General features: G+C 39.5%; 1 protein-coding gene across 1 annotated transcript in view; it reads left to right on the top strand.

Annotated features, from left to right (window-relative positions):
• CDC42SE2 (CDC42 small effector 2) overlaps positions 1–11,069 on the top strand; it is a 73,423-nt gene extending 62,354 nt beyond the window's left edge. The window contains exons 3-5 of the mRNA XM_075277541.1: positions 3,410–3,511; positions 5,808–5,921; positions 7,619–11,069. Of these exons, the coding sequence (XP_075133642.1) occupies positions 3,410–3,511; positions 5,808–5,906 (201 nt within the window). The 3' untranslated portion in view covers positions 5,907–5,921; positions 7,619–11,069. The remainder of the gene's footprint in view (positions 1–3,409; positions 3,512–5,807; positions 5,922–7,618) is intronic.
• The last annotated feature ends 281 nt before the right edge of the window (positions 11,070–11,350 follow it).

Genomic DNA, 11,350 nt, shown 5'->3' on the forward strand with positions numbered 1-11,350 from the left:
GGCGGGTTTTGGGCCACAATGCAAAATCTATAATGTGGTCCCCACTTGCTAGCTATGATACTGGTGGTATCCTATGGTGTAGGGAGACCTTTGGACCCCCCTTAGGTTCCAGGGCCTGGTAGTGATTAGTGCCTCTGCACCTCCTATTGCTACGCCCTTGCCTCAGCCTCTAGTATAATATACATTGGACAGCAGTCTCCCACTGGTAAATAGTAACCTTTATTGGTCTTCAGAAAACTACACACTAAAAGTCACTTAGTGCAAACAGTATGGTGGAAAGTGATGGAGGATGCCTGCTGAACTTCACAACCTATATTCTGTTCTATTCTTGGCCTCATTGTTTATTCCAGAGTGATGTTGAGCTGTGGTATGAAGTGTCACCGAGTCCTTTGACCTTAGTACATTAATATGGACGTCTCTTGTCATATTGTATTTCATACGCAGTATTATATCTACATATGTTTATTTATTAGTCATACTTGAAGGCTATGGATTTCTTTTTTTGGAAATACAAATCTGCTTGAGATGCCTTCATTGTTTTTCTAAGTGAACTTCAAGCTTCCATAATTATGAAAACATGGAATGGTATGTAGTAAGTCAGTATTCACATCTCTGACCCATGGTTAGCCTATAGAATGAAGGCGAGTGTGGCCTTTATGACATTATCTCTACAGAATTAGTTATGTGATCTTCGCCCTCCCCACCAGTCATAAAGTAATAGCATAGCCTTGTGATGTGTCATATCAAAAGTTCTGGTAACATCTATGTTGTGGTTTCCATTTGTAACAGAAACTGTACTGTAGTGCAGGATTTGTCATATAATGGATGCTACGGGACCACATTGACTTATAATGGAGTTCTCTGGGTACATAGTGAATATAGGTTGAAAAAACTTCAACCTATAATTCTACATCGTTTATACAGGCAAAATACACTACAAAACAGATGCCAGTTACCCCATATTAGTGGAAAAATGTGGTCCTGACCACAAATTGGCAATTAGAATAAATCCCAGGATCAACCATTCATCTCCAAAAATCTAGTTGCTATAGTTTGTAGATAGTCCTTATAATGCCACCTGCTATTAGATAAGTAGTATCTTGCCCTCCTATTTAGATACTGGCATGATATCTGTCATTACTAACTACTGGAGTAGGGCATCCCAAAGTTTCACTACTCTAACTGTAAAGAGCCCTTTCCTACACCGATAACTAAACCTTCTTTCCAGCAGAGTATCAGTATTCCGCCAGGAATTAGGCCCAGATAAATGTCTCTAGTCTCTAGCCGCAAACGCTGCTGCTCAATTAGTTATAGAATCCGCAGCAAGATCAAGCTGGGAGCTTTCAGCATCCTGCTCCAATCTCTGCCATTAAATACAATGGCAGACTGAATCAGGGCAAAATTTGCTGCTGATTTGGGGTGGAATCTGCCTCAGATTCAGCGAAAGATTCCACTGTGTGAACCTACCCTAAGGCTCTATACTTATAGCTGGCATCTCCATAAGTGGAAACAGTATAACTGTTCATGCAACATGATTCTTCCGACCTGCATGGTAGGTCTGTGATAGATCCTCCAAACCAGTTGGAAACAGAACCTTAAGGGTATATTCACATGGCGGAATTTACAAAGCTTAGGGCTCGTTCATATCTGCGCCCGATCTCCGTTCGTACAGGTTTCAATTTCCTGCCCGAAACTGGGCAGGAGACGGAAACCTGCGGGCATATTTCAAACCCATTCATTTGAATGGATTTGAAAAGAGTCCGGCCGTGAGCACCGGTGAGTGTTTTATGCTCTCCGCGGTGAAACAGTTTTTTTTTTAAACCGGACACAGTCGGACATGCAGTACTCTGTGTCCGGTTAAAAAAAAAAAAAAAAAAAAACTGTTTCGCTGCGAATAGCAGAAAACGCTCACCGGCGCTCACGGCCAAACACTGTCTGACAAGTTTCCGTCTTCTGCAGGCAGAAAACGGAAACCTAATACGGAGACCTGAACACTGGTGTGAACCTAGCGTTAGACTACAAACTACAAGGTGTGAGACTTGTTAGGGAACTTCACAAAAGTAGTGCAGGTCATGATGGTCTGTGTACAAATCATTGGTTCATGCAGAGTCGGACATGTGAATTGGCCCACTGACCATAATCTCTCATTGTTCAGTGCACGTGTACTTGGACACTGCATGGATATGAATGTCGTCTGTGTTACGCTAGGTTCACACCTGCGTTCTGGTCTCCGTTCTGTGCTTTCCGTCTTCTGCATGCCAGAAGACGGAAAGCACAGACCGGGTCCGGCCATGAGCGGCGGTGAGCGTTTTATGCTCTCCGCCGCGAAACTGGATTTTTTTAATCCGGACACAGAGTACTGCATGTCCGACTCTGTGTCCGGATTAAAAAACCCGGTTTCACCGCGGAGACCGCAAAACGCTCACCGCCGCTCACGGCCGGACAGCTTTCTCACCCATTCAAATGAATGGGTGAGAAAGAGTCCTGCAGGTTTCCGTCTCCTGCTCTGTTTTATGCAGGAAACGGAAACCTGCAGTACGGAGAGCAGAACGCAGATGTGAACGAGCCCCTAATGGGCCCTAAATCTTATCAACGGTATAAGCAGTCACTTGCATAGGGTATCTCCATTGTGTGGCCAGTGTCTGCATTGGTAGAACAGACTTACTTTACACAGTTTTAAAAATGATTTTAGAGTTGTAAGATTGTGATAGTTATAAATGAATTTCTAATGGGTACATAACATTGCTCTGTTCAACACTTGCATCCATGACCTACAATGTGTACACACTAGATACTCAGGATTCATGTGATTAAGGAAACAAAAAGGGAATAAGGATGTCCTGTTACATAAGATTAAATAAACCGGCCGGGGTCATGGAAAGTTACAAACTCCTGCATAGTGGAAGATAACATAACCAGGCTGCAATGCCTGAGCTGCACCCAACTATAGCACATATACTTTACACACAAGGAAGCCCATTAGTATAATGAACCAAAGCAGAAAACCATGTATACGACAGTGAAAACGGATTTGTAATGGACAGTTTATTTAATTTTTTTTTGTAGGCCTGGGCCCCACGGGACAGAAACGCTGCGATCTACCCGCGGTGGAAACGCCACAGGAAAAATTGTGGCGTTTTACAGTACGAGCAAAGTGGATGGGATTCTAGTGCACATTTTGCCCTATGGTTATAACGGCCCTGTTCAAGTATTTGGCAATCATACAGCTCTATCATTGTCCATTTTGAGGGACAAAGATAGAGCATGTCAGGTTTTTTTGGCAGCCGCTGTGGCTATATTTTATGTGGTCTCATCTATCATGTTATCAGGTGTTGCAGCATGTGACTGAACTAAAATCTATCTTGTTCTTATATATCTAATTTTTTGTTTTTTTCCCATTTCATTACAGAAAAGGAGGCGGCGTATTGACAGAAGCATGATAGGAGAACCCACAAACTTTGTTCATACTGCACATGTAGGATCAGGGGATGTATTTAGTGGTATGAATTCAGTAAGTATAAAACATTCTTAAAAAGTAATCCTAGAAAAAATAATAGCTTTGTACCCATCCATACTAAACTTGGGGTTGGAAATGCAAAGTACATCGGCCTGTTTACTCATCACAATATTTTCCTGTGATCAGCCAGAATTATGAAGCTCTTTCTCCATTCCTGGACAGTTTGGCAGTATAATCTGAATGAAAGGAGCCGTGTTGCAACTGGTCACTGCGGCCATAACACTACTGGCTTAAGAAATCCATTATTGTTGTAATATTTGTGACTATAGTGTTGCTGCAGCAGCAACCTGTGAGTCGCAACTTGCCCTCATTCACGTTTACTATGCTGTGATGTAAAATAAATCCCCCAGAAGAAGGCTGTGCCGAAATGTGCGCTGGTGTCTGGTGCGATCTGTGAGTGGACTTAATTTTTTACATTGGGTAAGAGAATGGGAGTTATTTTACTTATGTTAATACATAGGATTAGTTAAGGTTATTTGTATACTATGTGACTGGTTATTAGATTTGTTCTATTATTAGCCATCCTTTTTTGACTGGCACCATTTTTCCCATTAACTGTAAAAGATCTGCTCTGGATATGTTCAATAGTTAATTACTGTGGTCCTCATGCTTTTAAATATATGTATTGAATAAAATTGATATATTTTGATTAACTTGGGGATGATCTTTTTTGTGGTTGAGATTTTTTTTTCAATGTAAATTGTGAGCCCATGTAGAACTCACAATATATGTTTTTTCCTATCAGTATGTCTTTGGAGTATGGGAGATAATCCACGCAAACACAGGGAGAATATACAAACTCCTTGCAGATGTTTTGTCCTTGGCAGAATTTGAACCCAGGACTCCAGCACTGCAAGGCTGCAGGGCTAACCACTGAGCCACCTTGTTGCCCTGTTGGTTGAGATTATTCTGTGATGGAGCATAGTAAAAGTCCAATTTGTTTTTCAGGGCATCCAGCAAAGTTTTGAAAGTAACCATGTATGTGAATGATGAATATAATAAATATAATTAAAGAAAATTGCTTTCTCCAAGTATCAGGCTGCTTTCCTTCGCTTTCCCTTCAGTCATACTCTTGTGTTTGATATACCGTATTTGTACCCTGCCTCACATGAGTGTTCAATGACCCCATGCAGTTCATGTTTTTAACAGACCAAACACGACCCCGTTGAAATCAGTTGATCTACTCGCGTTGCTATTTTTTTAAATGGGCTGTGTGAGAAAATCTAAGAAAAGCATATCCCAATTTCGGCTAAGGCCCCACATTGCGGAAACGTAACTTTTTTTTTGTTGTTGCAGATTTTATTGCAGTTTTTGAGCCAAAGCCAAGAATGGCTATAAGAAGAATGGGAGAAATATATATAAAATTATTATACTTCTACCTTCTGCTCAATCCACTCCTGGCTTTGTCTCAAAAAACACAACAAAATCTGCAATAAAAAAAAGCTGCGTTTCCACAATGGGGGGCTTAGCCTTGGACCACTTGTCTTAAATCACTCAAAGACTCAAATCTATGAGATTAGTGAAAAAGAGAGGCCACATGGATGCAAGTCAAGCCATGGAAAACAGAATGGTGCATCCATTACCATGGCTCATGTAAACAGAGCCTCATATATAAAAGTATGGAGAGGAGGATGCAGCTGACTGCTAGTTTGTTTTATTGCCTCATTCTGTATAGAGGCAGCATTATTGTACTAGATCTATTGGAGTCAAAAGAGAGACAGAGTTTGAGGTTAGAAGTAACTTTAAAATCAGGAAAGAGGAAAGTAGCCTGATAAATGGAGAAAGAAGCATTTTTCTTGTATTCACTTGAAACTGAAAGTTGTTTTATAATTGGAGGTACACTTAAAAGCTTCAAGGTGGATTTCACCTGTAATTTTCATTTTTGTTAGCTTTTTATTCAGTGAGTTGTGTAACATATGCACCAGTTTTGCATTGTGAATAGGGATATTGTACAGTTTGTATAGTCCCAAACTATATAATCTTCCCAGGTTGATTTTCCAATTGTAAAGTATCTTTTGTCCTGAGCTTACATATTTAATATCAAACTCATAGAGATAGTGGTTGCATCTGGGCCTTGGAGCTTAAGGAAGCTCAAAAGTTCATAATTTTGGGAAAGGGGGAAGAGATGGGGTATGAAACCTTTAATTTATACCTCTAAGGATCATCCTGAAGAAGAAGCCAGAAACCATTGTGTCTGAAGTTTAACAATTCCCCTGTATTTTATACTTTGCATTGAGAAGATTTGGGTGCAAATAACATTTTTGTAATGCTTTTCTTTCTGATGTTGCAGGTGAGTTCTATCCAAAACCAAATGCAGTCAAAGGGCGGCTATGGTGGTAACATGTCTGCGAACGTCCAGATGCAGCTTGTAGATACAAAAGCGGGATAACCTTAGTATTACCTGGTCAGTATGTGTATTGTCAGTGAATTTCAATAATGAAAGACAAAACTGTGTGACTACTTCTGAAACATGTACTGTCAGGAACAAAAGCAACTCTAATCATTTTAATCTTTAAATCCTCCCCCATTTCTGCAACACCAGTCACCATGTCCATTTATTGAAGGGAAATAGGTTGTCCTACACCACATTTGCAACTGTTTTTTAGGGTTTGGAAAAGCTCTCTTAAAAAATAAAATATATTTTAAATGTAAAATTTTAATAGTTGATTTTCTACTATAAATCTTTTTGTTATCTGCAGATTTTTCTCTAAAATAAACTACTTTAGAATTGCTGGGTATTTAGAAACTCTGAGAACCAGAACAATGAGATTTGTACATTCAGTATGACATGGATTGTTACTTTACAATGTTTTAGCCCCCTATACATACAACTGTGTGCTTTGTCAATGTGCCACCCATGCTTTTAGCAGCAAGAACACTGACGCTTAATTTTCTTATGGCCCCCATACACACAGCTGTGTATCATAACAGGTTCAGAAGCAAAACAGAACAGGACTTATTCCTGTCCATTTTGGGGCCCAGACTCATTAAAGGGGCTCTATCATTGGGAAAAGTCGATTTTAACTAAGCATATTCTTGCATAGCCTTTAGAAAGGCCACATATACCTTTTGTATGTTAATCGCCTCAGTCGTTTTTGAATGAGCCTGTTTTAATTCACATGCTAATTAGCCTCTAGCATGCACCCAGAAGTCTCAGTGAGCACTGTCTACTATGTGTGTGTGAGAGCAGAGAAGGCTGGTGAATCAGCAGCAGCCTCCCTGCTCTCACAAACATAGCCGAGTGTTCTGGTTGCACGCTAGAGGCTAATTAGCATGCGAATTAAAGCAGGCTCATTCAAAAACGACTGAGGCAATACAAAAGGTAGGTGTGGAATAGCCTTTCTAAAGGCTATGCAAGTATATGCTTAGTTAAAATTGACTTTTCCCAATGATAGAGCCCCTTTAATGAAATGTATAGGACTGTGGAGATCATGGTGAGCACATGAACATCATCTCGGTGTCGTCTATGCTTTTCTTCTGACATACCCATACCGTAGGCTTAAAGTGAGTCTGTTACCAGAACAGTTCCTATTGAAGTACAAGTATAGTGAGCTAGTTGTGGTTCACATGGGTAAAATCCATCTCTATATCTCCTGAGTGGTGCCTACATTGCTGAGATATTCACCTTTTTCTTGATATGTTAACCAGCTGTTTGGTACAATGAGGATGTCGCCATTGCTCTTATCGCACCAAGGAGATCCCTCCCTGCTATAACTGACAGCGCCAGGCAGTGTATATGTCACTAATAGCAGGGAGAGAAGAATTGGGGCTGGAAGGTATAGCTGTTTGGTGCGATAAGAGCAATGGCGACACCCTTGTACCAAACAGATCATTAGCATATCAGGAAAAAAGCTAATATCTGAGCAATAGAAGCACACATTGTAAAGGAGAAAAAAAAAAAACCATTTTATTCGAGTGAACTCCAACAATTTTTACTGTGCTTTTAGCTCAGGGACTGTTATGGTGAATCTCTTCAAGTGCTGTCGCTATCTTGTGAAATTATTTTTTGCTAGTTTTGTGTGTAATAATAGTCCAGTTACAAACCCACCAATACGAGCAGCATTTAGGTCTGACCTAACCTATCATCTTCTTTCTTTCTAGGGTCCTTTGGATGGTTCTTAACTTCTCCTTCCTTTTGTCTTTACCACCCTCATTTTGCATCGGTGACTGCTTTCTGTGTTCTTCATTGTGTGCAAGATGATGCATCTGTACTCCCTCATGAAAAAGATGTGCCGATGGCCTTACCAAGCCCAAAAGGGTACAAAGGGTCCACGCCAAAATTAACAGCAACAAAATCTTTGAAGTTATTATGTTTTGCAGACCCACACTTTTTTCACTCCTTTTTTGTATTTTTGGAGGGGTTTTTTTGTTTTCTTTTAGTTAATAATTGCTAGATGCAGGCCTTTGTTCATGGATGTTGAGGGCCTGGGACCGTCAAGCACAATGCTTAGCAAAATTTGGACAGTCAGTGAAGTAGATGACCTGCATGCTATGTAATGTTGCTTTGTACAGTGGCCCAATGCTGGGCCTAGAAACGGGAAACTGCCTGTTGCGCAAGATGATGCTACTTGTTTCTGCCAAAATGCCCTCCTAAAGCGACAGGAGTAAACGCGTGTAAAGACTCCTAGTATAACTGTATCACTTTAGGTCTATCCCAAACTGATCTCGCTAAGGATGATAATAATAATAATAAGTAATAATAAAACACTTCCATTCATAAGGAATTCTGTTGTAAATGTTCAATATATTTATTTGGAAGATCTGACCTCGAGATTGTAAACCAGTGTAGTAACCTATAAAGTGTTGTGTTGGTGCTTTTGTCTGTTCTAAACAAATATTAGAATCACCATTCCTGCTTTCTTACCCATTTACCTGTCTAAAGTTAGGTGGCCAATAGTGCATGTCAGACTAGCTGCAATAATCCCATAATATATGATGTACAGACAACAATCCCCCTGGACTAGGTTTAGGCTCATGGCCTGACATACAACTGCTAGTAAGATTTGCTAGCTGTATGGCCAGTTTGCAGACCTGTGAGATAAGCCACACACTTTGGCAATTCAGTAACATAATATATAATTCATTAGCCACGAAAACTGTGATGCGCTTATCGACATTAACATTGTGTTATTCCCAAAGTAATCTCACACATAATTATTGGCACAAATTGCTATAGATGGAAGAAGATTATTAATATTTTCAAATACAAAAATCTATAAAGGAGAATATAATATAACTTCTAGATTTATGATCAGAATAGTTCATCATTTACAAGCTGGATGACCTGAAGAAAGTAGATCCAACTATTGTTCTTAAAGGTTTTATCAAACCCAAGAGAGAGAAGTAGAAGTGGTTGATGATAAAGATGGTCAAATGATCCATTTACAGAGCATTTCCACCCGGTTATGAGTTTTACATTGCACAGGCTGCCAATGGGAGAAGAGTTGTTGAATATTCCATCTCCCACATCTCTCGGTGAAAGAAGAAAACGTACCTACTTCTTCGCAACGGAGTGTGGTGAATCACTAACTGTCCTATAATACAGAGTGCTAATGGTAAAGAAGTTGACAGTGCTGGTCTCCTCAATATCTGCTGCAGTCATTCCCGGTGAAAGGACATTCTGCGATCTAGCCCTTGCTTCTATTATTGATTAGGGCAGTGTTCTCCATCCAGTTGTTTGTGACCCACAGTTGGGTGGCTTCTAGTAGGAGCTTTGAGTTTAGACCATATGCACTTGCAATTCATGGAATTGTAGATGGTTTTCAAATTCATGATATCTTCTCTTCCATTTTTGAGTTGCAGCTACATACCATGACTCAAATTAGAACTTGGTTCACAAGTTACAAGAGCTTGGGGACTTCTGGAGTATTTCTGTGATGATTCTTATTACATCCATGCATAACACATAATCGGGTGGACTTGCTTAGTTTCCAGAGAGGTGTGTTATCACAGAGGGTTGGACATGGTTCATCCTCTTGGGAAGAATGTATTCAAGGTAAAATTTTAGCTGCAGTTCTTCAAAGAAGAATTTTCAAACCGGCAATGTAAAAGCCCATTATAGTGTTGTCTAAACCTATTATCTAGGGCTCTAGTAGATCTAATGCATCTCTTTAACGGTCTTGGTGACAATACTAACAGTTTGTTTTTTCTTCTAAGGGACTGTAATGAGGGTTAAAATCATGATCCTCCACAACAACCACATTTTGGTTACTACTAGAGATTAGCGAGTAGTATTCGATCTAGTAGGTATTGGATTTAATACTACAGTATTCAAAATACTCGTACTCGGTCGAATACCACGCGGTAAACGCAGTAAAAATTTGTCTCCCCTCCCACCTTCCCTGCAGGGGAGGTGGAACAGGAACTAAGACAACGTAGGGCATTGGAAAAAAAAACGTATACAGTAGCGATGAGCGAGTAGTGAAATATTCGAAAAGTCGATTCAAGTAGACCTCAATATTCAACTATTCGATCGAATATCTACTCAGTCGAATACTGCTCGCTCATCTCTAGTTACTACCAGACGTTAGTATGTGGATTTTGGTATTGAGCCTTGTCCCTTCTATGATGTATCGTCATTGAGACCATGTGGAAACTGATGCAAAAATCTTCATAATTTTAGCTCACATTTCTCTACGTAAAGGGCTTTTATATTGCATTTTGATAGTTCTCTAAGAGAGCGTTCCATTGCTTACAGGACAAAGGAAGAGGTAAAAAGGCTATTAATATACAGGGTGACTTGACAGCATCTGTAAAATGTCTTTTGCTCAGGTTCCAAAACGTGTATGTCTTTTACACATTGTTTTAAAAAAAAAAATTAAAAAAAAAAAAGTTATTTTGATATTGCACTGTTTACAGATATACATGTTGTTTGGTCCCGTGTTCAGATCATGTATGCGATGTGTCTCCGAGGTAGCATGACTCAATCATGTCATTCTACCTTTAGCACCATGTCAAACACAGTATTGAATAAATGGATGTAATTGTAAGTCTGACTGAAAGCCAAACTATTCTGCTTGGTAACTAATACGACAAACATACCCTGTCTATAACGTGTCACAACAGATGGCTTTTCAAAGTGGGGATATGAATAATGTGAATTTATTGCAATACACCCGCTAGATCAAAGTTCCTTATGAACAAGTAATAGTGGGATCCAAGCGTCAGATATCTGTTGCCTCCAGAACATGGACCTCACCCAACCAAAATGGCTATGCTGTTGTGATACATCCAAAAGCCTAATAAACTGTTGTAATACATTCAGTATTGTGTGGCATCACACACTGTTCTGTGAAAGGCATCAGACTGTGCCAGGATTATTCGCCATGCTTTTTATCATCCTACTACCAATCTGTCTGAAGAACAGGTTTATCAAAAAATATTTTCACATTCTTTGATCAGGAGAATAAGACGTAAATAATTGACATATTTTTATAACAAAGCATACTTTTTGTACATTGTGTTCATTCTTGAATAAAGTCAGTTCAGTGTTGGCTTGTAGATATTACAGAGAAGTATTGACATTGATTCAATAAATGTTTTCTTTCATGTCTGCGTTGGAGATCTTATTTCATTTTTTTCACATTATCAAATAAAGTTAGCAACTAAAATGGGGTGTGAGATAAGGAGCATATTTTTTGTGGAATGAGCCTGTTGTATTACATTGAAGCACAAGGGTTACAATAAAATGTGCAGGTTGGTAACCTTCAGATCTTACTTTGCTGTGGGTAACACTGGCACTCTGGTCTCCTATAAATTCTCACACAACAATAAAGTAAATAATCTTGCTAGACATGTTAGGCTCTATTCCAATCATGTTTTGTTTTTGTTTTT

The sequence above is a fragment of the Leptodactylus fuscus genome, chromosome 1 (assembly GCF_031893055.1).
Source record: "Leptodactylus fuscus isolate aLepFus1 chromosome 1, aLepFus1.hap2, whole genome shotgun sequence".
Classification (NCBI taxonomy): domain Eukaryota; kingdom Metazoa; phylum Chordata; class Amphibia; order Anura; family Leptodactylidae; genus Leptodactylus; species Leptodactylus fuscus.